Source organism: Manis pentadactyla, chromosome 2 (genome assembly GCF_030020395.1).
Source record: "Manis pentadactyla isolate mManPen7 chromosome 2, mManPen7.hap1, whole genome shotgun sequence".
Taxonomy (NCBI): Eukaryota; Metazoa; Chordata; class Mammalia; order Pholidota; family Manidae; genus Manis; species Manis pentadactyla.
Window position 1 is genome coordinate 152,988,885 of NC_080020.1, and position 20,714 is coordinate 153,009,598.

Sequence of the window (20,714 nt, forward strand, 5' to 3'; positions counted from 1 at the left end):
TATTTGGTTAACCATCACCAGTTTTTCTGGAAAGGGGACTTGGAGAGGGACTGGCATCTGGAGAAAGAATACAGGTCAGCAATCTGCGTTTTCATTACTAGTTCTGCCACTTCCCGATTTGGCACTGCCTGGACCGTGTAGGGCTGACGGGGTGTGTGGGTCTGCAGGCTGCCTACGCTCACTTCAACAGGCCGGCTCTCTCCCCGTAGGCTGCAGCAAGACCGACCCGGGAGGCTCCCCCAAACTGGCCCCTGGCTGCTGCAGGAAAGCACACCAACCTCCCAGAGAACAAGCGCAGCTCAGGGAACAACGGGCTCACTGAACATGAGCCCAGTACGACACCAGATCCGTGGGGAAAGCTGCACAAAGCAGCGGCAGCAAAGCAGCAGGGTTTCCGAGGGAAAGCGGCGGGCAGGAGATACGGTGCTGCGCATGCGTGTTCTATCCAGGTGCCGCTGCTGTCAGCAGGGAGTCAGAGGTTGTGGAAACGGGGCAGTGGCTGGTTACTAGGAAACGGGACGCTCGAGTGGGCGTCTAGGCGCTGCGTGGGCGAGCGCCTGCGCGGCATGGATGGACCAGAAAGAGGCCTCAGGAGGGCGGGTGGATTTACGCTCGTTACGTGTTTGGGTGCGCGCGCAAGGCTTGTAGTCCCCAGGAGAGGCCGGGCCGAACCAGGTACGCGTGCGTACGGGAATTGGAGGCACGTGGGACGGAAGCGGAGGAAGGCTCCAGGGAGGTGGAGAACGAGCCCCCCTCAGGTACAGAGCATGAAGGCGGAGCCGAGGGCGGTGCCGGAAGGCGCTAACCGCCCCGCCTCCTTCCCTCCGGGTCCAGCCTTCCTCCGGCCTACCGGGGCGGGGCCAGGTCGATTTAGGGGTGGGGAAGGAGGAGAAAGGGGCGGAGGATGGAGACCGGGAGGGACCTGGATCCCCGGCTGAGGTCGAGATCGAGGTCCAGGTCGGGCCCACTCTATACCCTCTGGGATGATCTCCGGGGAGGACGACGGGCAGAAAAGCCCGGGGAGGGACCCTGAGCACCAGGTAGAGCAGCGGGGATGCGCCGCGTTGGGGTAAAGCAGCTCCTGTGCCCGAGGGCTTCTGAGAGGGCAGCTGCAAGAGGGCGGGTGTGGCGGGAATTGGGGATGCGGGGCAGTAGCGGCAGAGTTGTCCAGGGCAGCCCTTCGGGAGCAAACTTTGCCTCTGTTGTCGTTTCTGGGAATTTAGGGTTGAGTCCAAGTTCCCATGGTGACCGCTTTGCTTCCTGCCTCCGCTCTCCGCATTGTTGTTGGGGGGAGGGTTCTGTTTAGAAACGTTTGGAGTGAAGCTGAGGAATTTGGAAGTCAGAGATTTGGGGGTTCAACCTGGCTCTTCTTGACTACCAGCCTCTCACTTTCTAATCTTCTCTGTAGACTTTGGGAGGTGAAGGGCCGAGATTATGTAGGCATTTGCATGAAAATCTCATATAATTTTAGTAGAAATTATACACAGGAAAGGCAGGGTAAGATGGCTTTGTTTGAAAAAATATTTGCGGCTTGAATAACTCTGCGACGGTCATGGACCTGATACGAATAAACGTATAGAAATATATGTTTTTTACTTTAAATAAAGAATCGTGGCTTCAGGAAAAGTTTGCATACATGACAGTGTCTCAGTGTTTTCTCTCTTCCACTCCAGGCCCTTGTATCTCAGAGTATTTGTTGTTTTGGATTTCTTCTACTGCTTTTCAGCATCTCTCCTACACCCTTCTTTTTTTTTTAACCTTTAATGAATTCAATAGAATAACAATTGGTTTGTTATTCTATATAACTAGGAGAAAATAGGCTATAAAAGGAAGGTGTCACATTCAAATCTGCGTCTAGGATAAAACTGATTCTTGTTTGTATTTTAATTGATGAACTAAACCATTTAGTCTTAATTAGTGGAAATAACTAGGAAGGTACCTTAATATTTATTTTAAACAATAAACTTCGGTATTATTTAATGGCAGCTTCCAGAACATATCTTATTGTATTTACTTTCTGAAAAAAAATTACTGCTTATAGCCTAGAATATAATCAAATGTAGAGATTCTTGGGGTTATCTTTCCATCTTCTTTTTCAATTGCTTTCATCAGTTTTTTTTAGGATTACTTGCTTTAAAGTACTCCATATACTGAAGCAGTTAGAGCAGGTGTTATTATTTATTCTCTTTTCCCACCTTACACATCTCCTTCTCCCTGATGTAGGCACTAGCCTGACTTCTATAATAGCTACTTCCATGCTTTTCCTTCCAGGTTTACCGTCTTTGTATGTGAACATGGACATTCTAATTTGGCTTGTTTTTGAACTTTATATAAATGGAATTGTACTAAGTATTTCTCTGCATTTTGCTTCCTTATTCAACATTGTTTTTAAGATTTATCCTTGTTTGTCGTTTGTTGTTTGTTCTGAGTACACCACAGTTTATCTGCTCTAATGTTGATGGATATGTATATGTCTTGTCATGTCTTATACATGTACCCCATGATAATCTTTTGAATTGAACTAGTTAGTAAGATAGTTCTTTTGTCTTAGTTTTGCTGTTAATATTAGTCTATGTATTACTGAAATCTTTTAGTACAGAAAAGCCTCTTGAAAACTTTTTAATCCTTTATGTTTCCAAGAGGTATTGATAAATGATACCACTGTTTTATGCTTCTTGAAAAAGACAAGTTATTGCTTTACAGTGTAATATATTGAAGAGAAATGAGGAGCTTGGGTTTGGATGGAATGACTAGAGATATTACTTCTTTTTCATAAGAGAGGCTAAACATTGTGACTACTATTTTGTTTGAAGTGAATAACAAAAACATTTATTCACTTATTTTTACTAAAAATACAAAAGCCTATATCAAAATAATTCCTAAAATTCTGTGCGGTTTACATATCTTTCTCTTAGTGAGCCTATTGAAAGTGTCCATAAACTTCTGAGACAATTTTATAAAAAGAAAACAAGTAGAGCTGTTTTGGAACCAGATTTCAAAATCTCATATAAAGTACTCAAATATATCAAAATATTCAGTAGATATTTGTTGACAACTATTATATGCCTGATACTTTGCTGGACACTATGATACTTTTTAGCAGTGATCTTCTGGTTTGCTGAAAAATTAAAGTTCTACCAGGCAGGGACTTAATATCTTTTTAAAAATATTGATATCATTAATATACAATTACATGAGCAACATTATGGTTACTAGATTCCCCCCATTATCAAGTCCCCACCACATACCCCATTACAGTCACTGTCCATCAGTGTAGTAGGACGCTGTAGAATCACTACTTCTCTTCTCTGTGTTATACTGCCTTCACCGTGCACCCCCCCTACATTATATGTGCTAATCGCAATGCCCCTTTTTCCCCTTATCCCTTCCTTCCCACCCATCCTCCCCAGTCCCTTTTCTTTTGGTAACTGTTAGTCCATTCTTGGGTTCTGTGATTCTGCTGCTGTTTTTGTTCCTTCAGTTTTTTCTTTGTTCTTATACTCCACAGATGAGTGAAATCATTTGATACTTGTCTTTCTCTGCCTGGCTTATTTCAGTGAGCATAATACCCTCTAGTCCATTCATGTTGTTGCAAATGGTAGGATTTGTTTTCTTCTTATGACTGAATAATATTCCATTGTGTATATGTACCGTATCTTCTTTATCCATTCATCTACTGATGGACACTTAGGTTGCTTCCATTTCTTGGCTTTGTAAATAGTGCTGCGATAAACATAGGGGTGCATATGTCTTTTTGAAACTGGGCTCCTGCATTCTTAGGGTAAATTCCTAGGAGTGGAATTTCTGGGTCAAATGGTATTTCTATTTTGAGTTTTTTGAGGAACCTCCATACTGCTTTCCACAGTGGTTGAACTAAATTACATTCCCACCAGCAGTGTAGGAGGGTTCCCCTTTCTCCACATCCTTGCCAACATTTGTTGTTGTTTGTCTTTTGGATGTTGCCCATCCTGACTGGTGTGAAGTGATGTCTCATGGTGGTTTTAATTTGCGTTTCTCTGATGATTATGATGTGGAGCATCTTTTCATGTGCCTGTTGGCCATCTGAATTTCTTCTTTGGAGAAGTGTCTGTTCAGCTCCTCTGCCCATTTTTTAATTGGATTATTTGCTTTTTGTTTGTTGAGGTGCGTGAGCTCTTTATTTATTTTCGATGTCAACCCCTTATCGGATCTGTCATTTATGAATATATTCTCCCATACTGTAGGATGCCTTTTTGTTCTACTGATGTTGTCCTTTGCTATACAGAAGCTTTTTAGTTTGATATAGTCCCACTTGTTCATTTTTGCTTGTTTCCCTTGCCATGGAGATATGTTCATGAAGAAGTTCATGTTTACATTCAAGAGAGTTTTGCCTGTGTTTTCTTCTAGTTTTATGGTTTCATGACTTACATTCAAGTCTTTGATCCATTTTGAGTTTACTTTTGTGTATGGAGTTAGACAGTAATCCAGTTTCATTCTCTTACATGTAGCTGTCCAGTCCTGCTAACACCAGCTATTGAAGAGACTGCCATTTCCCCATTGTATATCCATGGCTCCTTTATCATATATTAACTGACCATATATGCTTGGGTTAATATATGGACTCTCTATTCTATTTCACTGGTCTATGGGTCTGTTCTTGTGCCAGTACCAAACTGTCTTGATTACTACGGCTTTGTAGTAGAGCTTGAAGTTGGGAAGTGAGATCCCCCTGCTTTACTGTTCCTTCTCAGGATTGCTTTGGCTATTCGGGGTCTTTTGTGGTTCCATGTGAATTTTAGAACTATTTGCTCCAGTTTGTTGAAGAATGCTGTTGGTATTTTGGTAGGGATTGCACTGAATCTGTAGATTTCTTTAGGCAGGATAGCCATTTTGACAATATTAATTCTTCTTATCCAAGAGCATGGGATGAATTTCCATTTGTTCATGTCCTCTTTAATTTCTCTTAGGAGTGTCTTGTAGTTTCAGGGTATAAGTCTTTCACTTCCTTGATTAGGTTTATTCCTAGGTATTTTGTTCTTTTTGATGCAATTGTGAATGAAATTGTTTTCCTGATTTGTCTTTCTGCTAGTTCATAATTAGTGTATAGGAATGCGACAGATTTCTGTGTTTTAATTTTATGTCCTGCAACTTTGCTGAATTCAGGTATTAGTTCTAGTAGTTTTGGAGTGGATTCTTTAGGGTTTGTTATGTAGAATATCATGTCATCTGCAAACAGGGACAGTTTGACTTCTTCCTTACCAGTTTGGATGCCTTTTATTTCTTTGTGTTGTCTGATTGCTGTGGCTAGGACCTCCAGTATTATGTTGAATAAAAGTGGGGTGAGTGGGCATCCTTGTCTTGTTCCTGATCTTAGGGGAAAAGCTTTCAGCTTCTTGCTGTTAAGTATGATGTTGGCTGTGGGTTTGTCATACATGGCCTTTATTGTGTTGAGGTACTTGCCCTCTATACCCATTTTATTGAGAGTTTTTATCATGAATGGATGTTGAATTTTGTCGAATGCTTTTTCAGCATCTGTGGAGATGATCATGTGGTTTTTGTCCTTCTTTTTGTTGATGTGGTGGATGATGTTGATGGATTTTCGAATGTTGTACCATCCTTGCATCCCTGAGATGAATCCCACTTGATCATGGTGTATGATCCTCTTGATGTATTTTTGAATTTGGTTTGCTCATATTTTGTTGAGTATTTTTGCATCTATGTTCAGGGATATTGGTCTGTAATTTTCTTTTTTTGTGGAGTCTTTGCCTGGTTTTGGTATTAGAGTGATGCTGGCTTCATAGAATGAGTTTGGAAGTATTCCCTTCTCTTCTATTTTTTAGAAAACTTTAAGGAGAATGGGAATTATTTCTTCTCTAAATGTCTGATAAAACTCAGTGGTGAATCCATCTGGTCTGGGGTTTTGTTCTTGGGTAGTCTTTTGATTACTGATTCAATTTCATTGCTGGTAATTGGTCTGTTTAGATTTTCTGTTTCTTGGGTTAGTCTTGGAAGGTTGTATTTTTCTAGAAAGTTGTTCATTTCTTCTAGATTATCCAGTTTGGTACCATATAGATTTTCATAGTATTCTCTAATAATCAGGGACTTAATTTTATTTAACCCTTCTCATCTAAATCTTCACCTAACCTTGTTTTTCTTTCTTATCTCAGAGCACTAGTGCATCCTTTACATGTGTTTCCTCTTAGCTCAGGGGTCTTTGTCCATTAGTTAATCCATGTCCTGGGAATCTCCATTGTGCTTATACTGTAGGACTTCTTAACCTGGAGTACAAGAACTTTAGGGAGTTCTTGAACCCTCTGAAATTATAAAGTTTTATATGTGTTTGCACTTCCTGAAGAGAGTACCTAGAGCTTTTGTTAATTTTGAAAGGGGTCCTTGGTATATAGAGAATTAGGACAAGTTTTCCTACTCTTGTAATGACCCTTCAACACACCAGTCTTCTTCCAACTTTCCTCTACTACTCCCCTTCTCACAATCGTGTTTCCTAAAGTCAAAATTATCCATAATTTTTACTATACATTCATTTATTAGTCCTCTTCAGATTTACTTCCATACCTCCCATTTTAAAATTACTTTGAGTCATCAAAATACATTATTTTGAAAATGTTTCATTGAGTACCAACTTTGTACTGGACACTTTTCTAGACATTGGGGGTGTAACAGTGATCAAACAAGAACCTAGCTCTCTTGGAACTCACATTCTAGTAAGTGTAGACAGACAGTAAACAACTGAAGAAATAAATGATGCAACTTTGAATAGTGTTAAATGCAAATAACCTAATGAGAGAGTGACTAGGACAGAGGCTACTTTAGGTAGGAGTAAGGGAGGACCCTCTTGACATTTGAGCCAAAGAGCTGAGGGTAAGAAGGAGCCAGCCATGCAAAGTGCTTGGGGAGGAAGGTTCCTGACAGAAGAAAAACAAGGGTAGAGGCCTCGAAGTGGAAGGAGATTGGCGTCATAGAGGACTAGAACACCTGTAAAGCTGGTGGGTGAAAAAGGAGAATACTAGGTCTATTTAGGGAAATGAAAGCAGGAGTCAAATCATGTAGGACCTTGAAAAGTTTGGATTTTGTTCTAATTGTAGTGGAAGCCTTTGGAGTGTTTTTGAGCAGGACTTCATTATTTTAAAGTGATTGTTTTGATTTCAGTTTGGAAAACAGGTTGTAGGGAGCAACAGTAGAAGCAGAAAAGACCAGTAGGAAACTATGGTTTCCTATGCAGTAATCCATGTGGGAGATGATAGTGACTCGAACTATCGATGGAGGTGGTAATAAATATGTAGAGAAGTGGATGGATTTGGAATATATCTTGGAGGTAGAACCAACAGGGCTGTTGGTGGATTTGAAGGGGAGTCAGGGAAAGCAAACAATGATTACCCTTCAATTTTTGACTCTGGGTATGAACTGAAATAGTAATAATAAGGATGGAAGAAATGTATGGGATTTAGTGAAAAGATCAGTAGAAATTGGTTGCCAGTAATATATATAAGCATGTCTTATTGCCAGATGCTGTTAAAAGTACTTTGCATATATTAACTTGTTTAATCTTCGCAACAACTCTATGAAGCAAGTATTATTATCATCCCTATTTTATGGGTGAGGAAGAAGTGGCCAGAGAAGTAACTTGCCCATGGTCATGCAGCTAAGAAGCAGCAGAACTACTAGCATCATGAGCATAAGCAGTATGATGCTAAAGAACATGCTTTTAACCACTGTGCTATCTTGCACAGAATGGTTGTGACTCTGGCTTGGGTGTTTATGATAACAATTTGCTGCTTACAAAGTACTTGTATTCTCTGAGATCTGTACAGGAACACAGATTGCATTCAAAGTTCCATTTTGAAATCATGGGAATGTGGAAGATACTCAGGTGGCCTGGGGTGGGGAAACTGGCAGGCCAGGGCACAGGCATTTCAGGTACACTGATTTCTGTCCCTTTCTATTGCTTCCAAAGCTAGGACAAGGAAAGTAGTAACTGTATATAATTGTTCATAGTTGTTAGGTAGATTCTTGGCTTCTTCCTACTTTAAATTTCTAGACTAGCCTGATAGGTAATATTATGGAATCCCCACTTGACTGTTCAGTTTACCAAGGAGAAGAAGGTAAGTTCAATTTTATCTGCTTTAGTACACTGCTTCATTATCAACCTCTACAAATAGTTATTGATACCTTTCGATTATTCAAAGAACTCTGTGCAGATTAGTGGGAATACAGAAAACTCTAGGGCATTGCTTATTCTTAAGATTCTGATAACTGTGTGAGGAGGAGATACCAGAAAAAATAAATAGCTACATAAATTGTAAGTGATAAGTGATCACTATTTGATGGAGAAGCTAGAGAAAGCCTCCTAGAGAATATGAAATTCAACTGAGCCTTAGATATGTCTTTAGTTAAATGGAGGAAAGGGTGAGGGCAAAACTCATGAACAAAACATAATGTGTTTCTGAGTGTATGTGTAAAGAATGTGTAGGGTTCGTCTTTACTAGAGAGGTTCTTAGTGTCAAATAGGAGATAGGTTTGGGGAAGTGGGAAGGAGCATATTATGAAACACTGAATGTTAAACAGGTTTATACTTTAGTTAAATCCTTGCTATTCATGGTGTAGTCTCCGAACTTGCCAAATCAGGATCATTGACCAGCTTTTTAGAAAAGTAATATTTCAGGCATACTGTGAATAGAGTAAGTCAAATGTTTATAACTAGGAACATATTTTTCAATAGAAACTATGTAAGAAACAGTAGTTGGGATTTGGGCCTAACCCATAAAGGCCTAAATGATTCATAAATAGAAATACGTGGTGAGATCTAATGCTGAACTTCCAGTTGAGGCAGTAATTGCTGAAATGAAGAACAGTAAAGCAGATTTGTGTCTTATTTAAGGGAAAGGAAAAGGAAAATCTGTCAAACTGCTGAGTGCTGGATTGCACAAGGTTAAATCCAAGATCAGTGACTGGGAGATCCTAATCCTATAATTTCCCAAGCACTAGATTTTGTAGAAAACCATCTGCATTACCAGAATAGCATCTAGGATAGCTGTAGCAAATTCTCTGTTCCTTAACATTATGGCAGCCTTAACTCAAGGAAAGAACAAATTATTTCCCTTACTTACACAATTTCTAAGGTACATCATCAAGTAAAAAAGCACAATGCAGAGTAGTATGTCTATTATGCTAAAGTGAAAAACCTTTAACACTTGTTATTTTACACACATGCAAATATATATGTAGGAAAAATTCCTAGAGTTTTTTGTATTAAAGCTCTGTACATTTGTGATGTTGCTAGATTTTACATAATTGTTCTCTGTAAATATTGTATTAATTTAGGATGCCACCGGTAATGTATAAGAATGCTGTTATATATCCAATTTTTGTTCTTTGCCAATGTGATAGTTAAAAAACAGTACCTCAGTGTTAAATTTCTATCTCTCTAAATAGTGAGATTGAATATCTCTTTATCTGTTGAAATGCCATTCCATATCCTTTTCCAGGTTTTCTGCTAGGGTGTTGTAGGAATTATTTATAGATTAGGGACATCAGCCCTTTGCGATATGGGTAGCAAACTTTTTTTAATATACAGAAGCAACAATAAGCAGGGTGACCACTATATTGGACAACATAGGCTTAGAAGCAGACTGCTCAGTTTGCTGCTGACCCATATTTCTTTTGAATGGTGATTACCAAAGGGGTAGGATGGAGTATGTCTTTTTTGGAAATGATGTTCATTATTGTAGTTTATATCTGGAAAACACACAGAAAAACTTTATAACATAACATTTTGAGAAAGTGAAACAATGAAATCTTAGCTGGTGGATAAGATTAAAAACAATTGGAAGTGTATCTTAAGAATGTGTTAATTTTCAAAATGTATTGATGTTGTGAAAAATCACAAAGCTGTTTTAAAATGAATGCCTCTCTAGTATTCTCATTCTTTCCACTAGGTTACCACCAAAGAACATGATATTCTAGGGGCTTCAGTTTCCGAAGCTGAAAAATACCAGAATACTCACCAGCTAGAACAAGAAGTGAGAAATCAAGATAAACTAATCTCTACACTGAAATTACAGGTTACATTTATTTTATATACTTATTTCCCTGAATTAGTTTGGGGTGGGGCCTATTTTAAAATAAGAAGATGGAGAATCAGTACTAATTCACTGCTCATTTAAGTCGTATGGATCTAAAACCACTCCATTTTATCTTAACCATTTTAGTACACATAGATTTAGAGTCACTGAATGCACACTACGTGCCAAGTGTTGTGTCTGGTGCTTTCAAGTCCATAATCTTTCTTAATCCTGTCAATCCTGTGAAATAGTGATGTTATTTCCATTTTATAGACATTGAAGCTGACATTCCAAGAGGTTAAAGAATTATGATGTTTGAGTAACGAGTGACAGAGCTAGGATTTCTCTGAACTCCTAAGTTAGGCTTTGAATCCAGGTCTCTGAATTCCACAATGAGTTTTGTTTCTGTTCTCTTGGTGCTTGATGTGGTATAGCTATTAAAGGCTACTAAAAGAAACTTCCACTCCAGGAACATGGAGTAGACTTACTTTTTCCTATTCCTTATACTAAGTACAGCTAAAAACACTGAACATAATGTGTAAAACAAACATAACATTCTGAAAGGAGGGGTAAGAAAGGAAGACTGTCTAGGGATCTCAACAAACAGTGAACAACACATTAGTAAATTTGTGTTTTGCTCTATATATCCCAGACAGTGCTGGAAAAACTGACACCTGGAAATAACCATAGGTGTGCAGACAGAAGTCTCAGAAGAGCCACCCCTCTGTAGTCAAAGGATTAGGAAAGGGGCAACCTAGCAAGGCAGATTGATTTTAGACGGTAATTGTCTGCTCTGAGTAAACACCATGGAAAAAACTAGCCCCATTCTTGTCAGCCAAAGCTGAACAAAGAGCCTGGACTTCAACTCTTGTTGATGTGTAACAAGGAGCCTTAGCTGCACTTAATGCCCCCCAATCCTAGGTCCCCCTAAGCCAAGCCCTGGCGGTATGAAAGACATGCGAGTGGGGAGCCAAGACTCTTGTGCCCACCAGGCAGTAGGGAAGTCTCCAACCCTATAGTGTCAGTGGAGATTACATGGGTAACCTAGGCATGCACCCCTGCCTGATAGTGAGAGGTGCCTGCTTTCATCCTTGCTGGGATGGTATCAGAGGAGACCTAATGCAGAGTTAGGATTTTTACCACCCCAGCAGTAACAAGTCCACCCACTCACACTGGCAGTTGGGGACATGTGGAAGCAGCAGCAAGGTGCCTCTGCTCTTCATGTCTGTGGTGGTATCAGCAGAGGCCTAGTGAGAAGCTGAACTTCCATCCCTGCCTAGCAGTAATAAGGAGCTCTCTCCTCCCAGGTGTCAGTAGAAGCATATTGGAGAAATTGGACTTCCACCCCCACCTAGCAGTAACAAAGCAGTGCCCAGGTTTTCTACCTGGAGCAGTGTCACAGGAGCATACTAAAACATGAGCCAGAGTCTTCAAATATTTGCAGGTCTCAATAAAAAAAAATCTCTCCTCATTCCAATAATCAAGAAAATGTCAACTTCAATGAAAAAAAACTTCAAGAGATGCCAGCACAGAGGTGAATCAGATATAATTATCTGGTAAGGATTTTACATCAGCTATCATATAAATGCTTCAATAAGCAATTCTGAGCATGTTTGAAACAAAAAAACAGAAAAACTCAGAGAAATAAGATGTAAAGGAGAACCAAATGAAAGTTTGGAAGCAACCAAGATGTTCTTTAATAAGTAAATGGATAAGCAAATGGTGGTACATCCATACATTGGAATATTATTCATTGAAAAAAAGAAATGAGCTATAAAGCCACAGAAAGACATGAAAGAACTTTGAAAGCATGGTGCTAAATGAAAAAGTCAGTCTGAAAATGTGATTCCAACTATATGACCTTCTGGAAATGACAAAACATAGAAACAGAAACATCACTGATTGCCAGGGATTTGGAGAGAGGGAAGGGTAATGAAGCATAGGGGATTTTTTGGATAGTGAAATTATTCTGTATAACAGTAATAATGGATAACTGTCATTTAACATTTGTCAAAATCCATAAACTCTACAACCCAAAGAGTGAACCTTAATATAAACTATAGGCTTTAGTTAATAATAATTTATCAATGTTGTTCATCAGTTGTGACAAATGTACCACACTAGTACAAGATGTACATAAGATGTGGAAGAGAATGGGTATGTGGGAACTTTCTGTACTCTACTGATCAACTTTTCTGTAAATCTAAAACTCCTCTAAAAAAATTAAGTGTATTAAAAAAATTCATGGGAGAAAATATTACAAATCAAATATCTGGGAAGGGATTAATATCCAGAATGTATAAAGAACTGTTACAGCTCAACAACAAACAAACAAAAACAACCCAATTCAAAAATGGATGAACGACTGAATAGACTCCAGAGAAGATGTACAAATTGCCAACAAGCATATGAAAAGATGTTCAACATCACCAACCATTAAGGAAATGCAAATCAAAGCCACATGATATATATGCTATATCACTTCACGCCCATTAGGATGGCTATTATCAAAAAAACAGAAAATAAAAAGTGTTAGAATATGGAGAAACTGGAGCTCTTGTGCATTGCTGGTGGGAATGTTAAGATGTTGCAGCCTTGGTGGAAAAATCTTTTGGAGATCCTGAAAAAGTCAAATACAGAATTATCATATGATCCAGATATTCCACACCTAGGTATATCCCCAAAGGATGAAAAGCAGGAATTCAAACAAATAATTGCATAACAGTGTTCATAACAGTAGTATTCATAATAGCCAAAAGATTGAAACAACTCATCCATCAATGTCCATTAACAGATGAATGGATAAACAAAAAGTGGTATGTACATGCAATAGCATATTATTCAACTTTAAAAGGAGTGAAATTCTGATTTGAGTCTACAACAAGGATGAGCTTGAAAACATGCTAAATGAAATAAGCCAGGCACAGAAGGACAAATAATGTATCTTCCACTTACATGAAGTGCCTAGAAAAGGCAAGTTCATAGGGAGAAAGTTATTATTTAATGGGTACAGAATTTTTGTTTGAGATGAACAAGTTCTGGAAATGGATATAGGATGGTTGCCCAACATTGTCAATGTACTTAATATCATCAAACTGTATACTTTAAAAAATGGTTAGAATGGTAAATTTTATGATACATGTATTTAACACAATCAAAAAAGTTTAAAAAAATACAGTAACAAATTAAAACTCATTGTATCCAAACAACAGAATTGAGAGAGGAATGAGTAAGTGAACATGAGAATAGAAAAATAGAAATAACCTAATCATACAACAGAAAATAGATTCAAAAAGGTGAACAGAGGCTCAGGTATAGGTTGGACAATAACAGAAAATGCTAATATTTGGAGTCCCAGTAAGATAGAGTGGGGCTGAAAAAGTATTAAAATAAATAATAGCTAATTAGCCTGCAAATTTGGCAAAAGACATAAAATAGATTTTAAAAAGTGAATATTTACCTTCTAGGAATCTCTCAAAGAAATCCATGCCAAGACAGTTCAGTCAAACTTCTGAAAACAAAAGACAAAAAAAGAGTCCTGATAGGAACTAGAGAAACCATTTTTTACCTATAGGGGAGCACCAGTTCAAATGATAGCAAATCGGAAACCATGGAAGTAGATGGAAGAAAGTGGTACATTTTTCAAGTGCTGGAAGAAAAGAGCTGTTGATTCAGTATTCTCTGTCTGGTGTAAGTATCCTTTGGAAATGAAGGGAAAATCAAGATATTCTTAGATGAAGAAAACTAAGAAAATTGGTTGCCAGCAGAGGTACCTAAAAGGATAGCTAATGGAATTTCTAGGAAGACATGTTTATCCTGACACCAAAAAGATGATTCAGAAAAGAAAAAATTGTTGATTTCGGCTTCATTAAAAATTTAAGTTTTTTGCTTTGTGAACACCCCATTATTAGGATGAAAGTGCAAACTACAATGTTGCTGCCAGAGGAATCCTATCTAGAACCATGAAGAATTATCAGAATTCGGCAGTGAAAAGCATACAGTCCAACTAAAAAATGAACAAAAGACATGAAGAGATATTTCACAGAAGCATATGTGGTTGATGGATGGCACATAAAAAGATGTTCATCCTGAGTGCTGAGATTCAAGATGGTGGCATGAGAGGTGAGACAGAGAACTCCTCCCACAACCACATATAATACAAAAATATAGTTAATATAACTAATCCTAAAAATGCAACAGGAAAGAAGGCTGTGCCAGACTGTGTACACGTGGAGAACAGAGCAGACCTCACAAAGCAGGATAACATACCAAAGCCTTGATCCAGTAGGACCCAAGCCCTTTCCCCAACCCAGCTCACTGACAGGAGAAAGAGAAACATAGTGGGGAGTGGGTGGAAGCCTAGGACTGCTGACCACCTAGCCCTGGAGATCTGCTTTGGGAGTACAAACCTACATTAAATGGTGCTCTGAAGATTAGTGAGGTTGGAAATCTAAGGTGAAATACTTGGAAAGACTGAGATTCCAGCCGTTTGTGGAGGACGGGATCCACATCCAGCTGCTCTGGAACAAAGGGAAGGCTGTGGTCTGAGAGGCTTCCTAGCAGCAAGAGGGCTGCTGAAGGGGTGGGGTATGCATGGAGCTTGCCCCACACGGAGCTTGCTGCTTGGGAGAAGGGATAGGTGGACAAGGTTGTTTGGGCAGACTCTGCCCAGCAGGTTGGGAACTTTCAGGGGCTTCAGGTGCTCCACCCCCCTGGCTGGCTACTCATATCTGAGACCCCCCACTGTGATATGCAGCCTGATGCACCTCCCTCCTGGCCTGCTGGCACTGGCTCGCAAACTGGCAGTCTCTGCACTGGCGTCAGGCCAGCCAGAGGGAGGTCCCACCTACAGCAGCTACAAAGCAAAGCACAGGCTTACACCTGTTTGCTGGGCCCACTGGTTCTGACAGTGGAGACAGGCACTGCAGCCAGGAAGCAGGAAACAGCTCTTCCCACCCCTAGGCACCAGCGCTGACTCCCTGTGACCCCCCGACATCACTCCAGGGGCTGAGCAGCACCAGAGACTAGAGCTTCTGGACAATAGAGGGTGCCACTTACAAATATGAAATGTCAAAGGAACCTGGTTAAAACCAAAATCTGGCAAACACCAGAAAAAGGGCCAAATGAAACTGAACTCACCAATCTTTCTGAAACAGAGTTCAAAATAAAAATCAAAAACATGCTCATGGAGATACAGAAAAATATTCAAGAACTCAGGGATGAATTTAGGATGCAGATTCAATCATTAAGAAATTCCATATCTGAAATGAAACATACAATGGAGGGATTTAAAAGTAGATTAGATGCAGTAGAAGAGACAGTAAATGGAATAAAAATTAGAGAAGAGGAATACAAAGAAGCTGAGACACAGAGAGAAAAAAGGATCTCTAAGAATGAAATATTGAGAGAACTGTGGGACCAATCCAAATGGAAAAACATTCGCATTATAGGAGAACCAGAAGAAGAAGAGAGAGAAAAAGGGATAGAAAGTGTCATTGGGGAGGTAATTTCTGAAAACTTCCCCAATCTGGGGAAGGATATAGTCTCTCAGGCCATGGAGGTGCACAGATCTCCCAACAAAAGGGATCCAGGGAAGACAACACTAAGATATATAATAATTAAAATGGCAAAGATCAAGGATAAGGACAGACTTTTAAAAAGCAGGTAGAGAGAGACAAAAGATCACATACAAAGGAAAACCCATCAGGCTATCATCAGACTTCTCAACAGAAACCTTACAGGGCATAAGGGAGTGACATGATATATTTAATGCAATGAAGCACTAGGGCCTTGAAACAAGACTACTCTACCTGGAAAGATTGTCAATTAATTTGAAGGAGGAATTAAACAATTTTCAGATAAGCGAAAGCTGAGAGAGAACCTCCCACAAACCACCTCAACAGTGCATTTTGGAGGGACTGCTATAGATAGAAGTGTTCCTAAGGCTAAATAGCTGTCACCAGGGGGAATAAAACTACAGTAAAGAAAGTAGAACAATTAATTACTAAGAAGCTGGAAATCAAGTCAACTACCCCCAAAGTCAATCAAGGGATAGACAAAGAGTACAGAATATGATACCAAATACAAAAAGAATGGTGGAGGAAAAAAAAAGGCCGTTTAGGTTGGGTTTGTAATACCATACTAAGTGAGTTAAATTAGACTGTTAGATAGTAAGGGAATTTCCCTTGAACCTTTGGTAACCATACATCTAAAGCCTGCAATGGCAATACATACATACCTATCGATGACCACCCTAAATGAAAATTGTCTGAATACACCAATCAAAAGACGTAGAGTCACTGAATGGATAAAAAAGCAAGACCTGTCTATATGCTGCCTACAAGAGATTCACTTCAAACACAAAGACATATACAGATTGAAAGTAAAGGATGGAAAAAGATATTTCATGGAGCTAATAGGGAGAAAAATTCAGGAGTTGCAGTACTTGTATCAGACAAAATAGACTTCAAAACAAAGAAAGTAACAAGACATGAAGGATATTACATAATGATAAACGAGTCAGTCCAACAAGAGGATATAACTATTATAAATATCTATGCACCCAACAGAGGATCACCTACGTATGTGAAACAAATACATTTTAGGAGACTTCAACACACCACTCCAAAGGACAGATCAACCAGAGAGAAAATAAGTAAAGAGACAGAGTCACTGAACGATGTATTAGAACAGATGGACCTATCAGACATCTACAGAACACTCCATCCAAAAGCAATAGGAAACACCTTTTCAAGTGCACATGGAACATTTTCAAGAATAGATCATATACAGGGCCACAAAAAGAGCCTCAGTAAATTCAAAAAGTTTGAAATTGTACCAATCAGCTTATCCGACCACAAAGGTATGAAACTAGAAATAAATTACACAAAGAAAATGAAAAAACCCACAAACACATGGAGGTTTAATAACATGCTCCTAAATAATCAATGGATCAATGACCAAATAAAAACAGATCCATCAATATATGGAGAAAAATGACAATAATTCAACACCGCAAAATCTGTGGGAAGCAGCAAAGGCTGTGCTAAGAAGAAAGTATATTGCAATACAGGCCTACCTCAGGAAAGAAGAACAATCCCAAAAGAACAGTGTAAACTCACAATTAACAAAACTAGAAAAGGAAGACCAAATGAGGCCCAAGGTCAGTAGAAGGAGGAACATAATAAAGATTAGAGAAGAAATAAACAAAATTGAGAAGAATAAAATAAAAGAAAGAATCAATGAAAGCAGGAGCTGGTTCTTCGAGAAAATAAACAAAAAAAATAAACCCCTAGCCAGACTTATCACGAAAAAAAGAGAGTCTACACACATGAACAGAATCAGGAATGAGAAAGAAAAATCACAGACACCACTGAAATATAAAGCATTATGAAAGAATACTATGAAAAATTATATGCTAAAAAACTGGATAACCTAGAAGAAATGGACAACTTTCTAGAAAAATACAACCTTCCAAGACTGACCCTGGAAGAAACAGAAAATCTGAATAGATCAATTACCAGCAATGAAATTGAATTGGTAATCAAAAAACACATAAGAACAAAACCGCTGGACCAGATGGTTTCACTGCTGAATTTTATCAAACATTTAGTGAAGACCTAATACCCATAGTCCTTAAAGTTTTCCAAAAAATAGAAGAGGGGGGAATACTCCCAAACTCATTCTACGAGGCCAACATCACTCTACTACCAAAACCAGGCAAAGACACCACAAAAAAAAGAAACTTACAGACCAATATCCCTGATGAACATAGATGCAAAAATACTCAACAAAATATGAGCAAACCAAATTCAAAAATACATTCAAAAGATCATCCATCATGCTCAACTGGGATTCATTCCAGGGATGCAAAGATGGTACAACATTTGAAAATCCATCAACATCATCCACCGCATCAACAAATAGAAGGACAAAAACCACATGATCATCTCCATAGATGCTGAAAAAGCATTTGACAAAATTCAAAATCCATTCATTATAAAAACTCTCAACAAAATGGGTATAGAGGGCAAGTACCTCAACATAATAAAGGCCATATATGACAAACCCACAGCCAACATCGTACTTAACAGCAAGAAGCTGAAAGCTTTTCCTTTAAGATCTGGAACAAGACAACGATGCCCACCCTCCTCACTTTTATTCAACATAGTTCTGGGGGTCCTAGCAATGGCAGTCACACAACACAAAGAAGTAAAAGGCATCCAGATTGGCTAGGAAGAAGTCAAACTGTCCCTGTTTGCAGATGACATGATATTTTACATAACAAACCCTAAAGATTCCACTCCAAAACTACTAGATCTAATATCTGAATTCAGCAAAGTTGCGGGTACAAAATTAATAAACAGAAATCTGTTTCATTCCTATATACTAACGATGAACTAGCAGAAAGAGAAATCAGGAAAACAATTCCATTCACAATTTCATCAAAAAGAATAAAATACCTGGAATAAACCTAATCAAGGAAGTGTAAGTTCTATACCTGGAAAACAACAAGACAGTGATGAAAAAAATTAAAGAAGATACTAATAAATGGAAACACATTCCATGCTCATGGTTAGGAAGAATTAATATTGTCAAAATGGCCATCCTGCCTAAAGCAATCTACAGATTCAGTGCAATCCCTATTAAAATACTAACAGCATTCTTCAATGAACTGGAAGAAATAGTTCTAAAATTCATATGGAACCACAAAAGACCCCGAATAGCCAAAGCAATCCTGAGAAGGAGGAATAAAATGGGGGGAATTATGCTTCCTGACTTCAAGCAGTACTACAAAGCCACAGTATTCAAGACAATTTGATGTTGTCATAAGAACAGATCCATAGACCAATGGAACAGACTAGAAGCCCAGATAGAAACCCAAGCATGTAAGGTCAATTAATATACGATAAAGGAGCCAAGGATATACAGTGGGGGCAATGACAGCCTCTTCAACTCTTCAACAGCTGGTGTTGGCAAAACTGGACAGCTACATGCAAGAGAATGAAACTGGATTATTGTGTAACCCCATACACAAAATAAACTCGAAATGGATCAAAGATGTGAATGTAAGTCATGAAATGATAAAACTCTTACAACAAAACATAGGCAAAAATCTCTTGAATATAAACATGAGCAACTTCCTGAATGCATCTCCTTGTGCAAGGGAATCAATATAAAAAATGAACAAATTGGCTACATCATGCTGAAAAACTTCTGTACAGCAAAGGACACTATCAGCAGAACAAGAAGGCATCCTACAGTATGGGAGAATATATTTGTAAGTGACATATCTGACAAGGGGTTAACATCCAAAATGTATAAAGAACTCATATGCCTCAAGACCCAAAAAGCAAATAACCCTTTTAAAAAATGGGTGGAGAATATGAACAGACAGTTTTCCAAAGAAGTAATTCAGATGGCCAACAGATACATGTGAAGATGCTCCACATCGCTAATTATCAGATCAGGGAAATGCAAATTAAAACCACAATGAGATATCCCCTCACACCAGTTAGAATGGCCAACATTGAAAGGACTAGGAAAAACAAATGCTGGTGAAGATGTGGAGAAAGGGGAACCCTCCTACACTGCTGGTGGGAATGTGAATTAGTTCAACCATTGTGGAAAGCAAAATGGAGGTTCCTCAAAAAACCAAAAGTAGAAATACCATTTGACCTGGGAACTCCACTCCAAGGAATTTACCCAAGGAAAACAACTTCTCAGATTCAAAAAGGCATATGCACTTCTGTGTTTGTTGCAGCACTATTTACAATAGCCAAGATATGGAAGTAATCTAAGTGTCCATCAGTAGATGAATGGATAAAGAAGAGGTGGTACATACACATAATGGAATAGTATTCAGCCATAAGAAAGAAACAGATCCTAGCATTTGCAACTACATGGATGGAGCTAGAGGGTATTATGCTCAGTGAAATAAGTCAGGCCAAGAAAGACTACTACCAAATGATTTCCCTCATTTGTGGAGTATAACAACGAAACATTAACTGAAGGAACAAAATAGCAGCAGACTCACAGACTCCAAGAAGGAACTAGTGGTTACCAAAGGGGCGGGTGGGTGAGGATGGGTGGGTAGGGAGGGAGAGGGGGATTGTGGGGTATCATGATTGGTGGACATGGTGTATGTGGGGTCACGGGAAAGATAGTATTGCTCAAGACAAATAGGGACTGTGGCATCTTACTACACTGATGTACAGTGACTGCAATGGGGTATGGGGGGACTCGATAATAAGGGTGAATGTAACAACCACATTGTTTTTCTTGTGAAACCTTCTTAAGAGTGTGTATCAATGATACCTTAATAAAAAAAATACCTTCTGGGAAAAAAAAAGATGTTCATCCTTTGTAAACATGGGAAATTCAAATTAGGACCATTATGAAATAATGCGTATCTATAAGAGCACTAAAATAAAAAACAATACCAAATTCTGACAAAGATAAGGAGAACTTGGGTCACTCATACATTGTGTGGGAATGAAAAACAGTACAACCACTCTGGAAAATTGTTTATTTCTTATGAAAGTAAGTATGCAGTTACCAAGCAATCCAGCAGTTGTATTCCTGGACATTTATTTTGGAGAAAAGATAACTTATGCCCACTCAAAAACATGTATAAAATTGTTTTTAGCAGCTTTA

General features: G+C 38.8%; 1 protein-coding gene across 6 annotated transcripts in view; it reads left to right on the top strand.

Annotated features, from left to right (window-relative positions):
* Positions 1-678: 678 nt before the first annotated feature.
* Positions 679-20,714, top strand: part of TSGA10 (testis specific 10) — a 119,660-nt gene continuing 99,624 nt past the window's right edge. For 3 of the 6 annotated variants that reach the window (XM_036880010.2, XM_057496951.1, XM_057496952.1), the window contains exons 1-2: positions 679-758; positions 9,933-10,058. Coding sequence is in view for 2 of the 6 variants with exons in the window: in XM_036880008.2 (XP_036735903.2) it covers positions 984-1,040; positions 9,933-10,058 (183 nt within the window). In the remaining 4 variants the exon portion in view is untranslated. Of the gene's footprint in view, positions 759-872; positions 1,041-9,932; positions 10,059-13,661; positions 13,749-20,714 lie in introns of those variants that run through there. The other 3 variants (XM_036880008.2, XM_036880006.2, XM_036880011.2) reach the window with 3 other exon arrangements.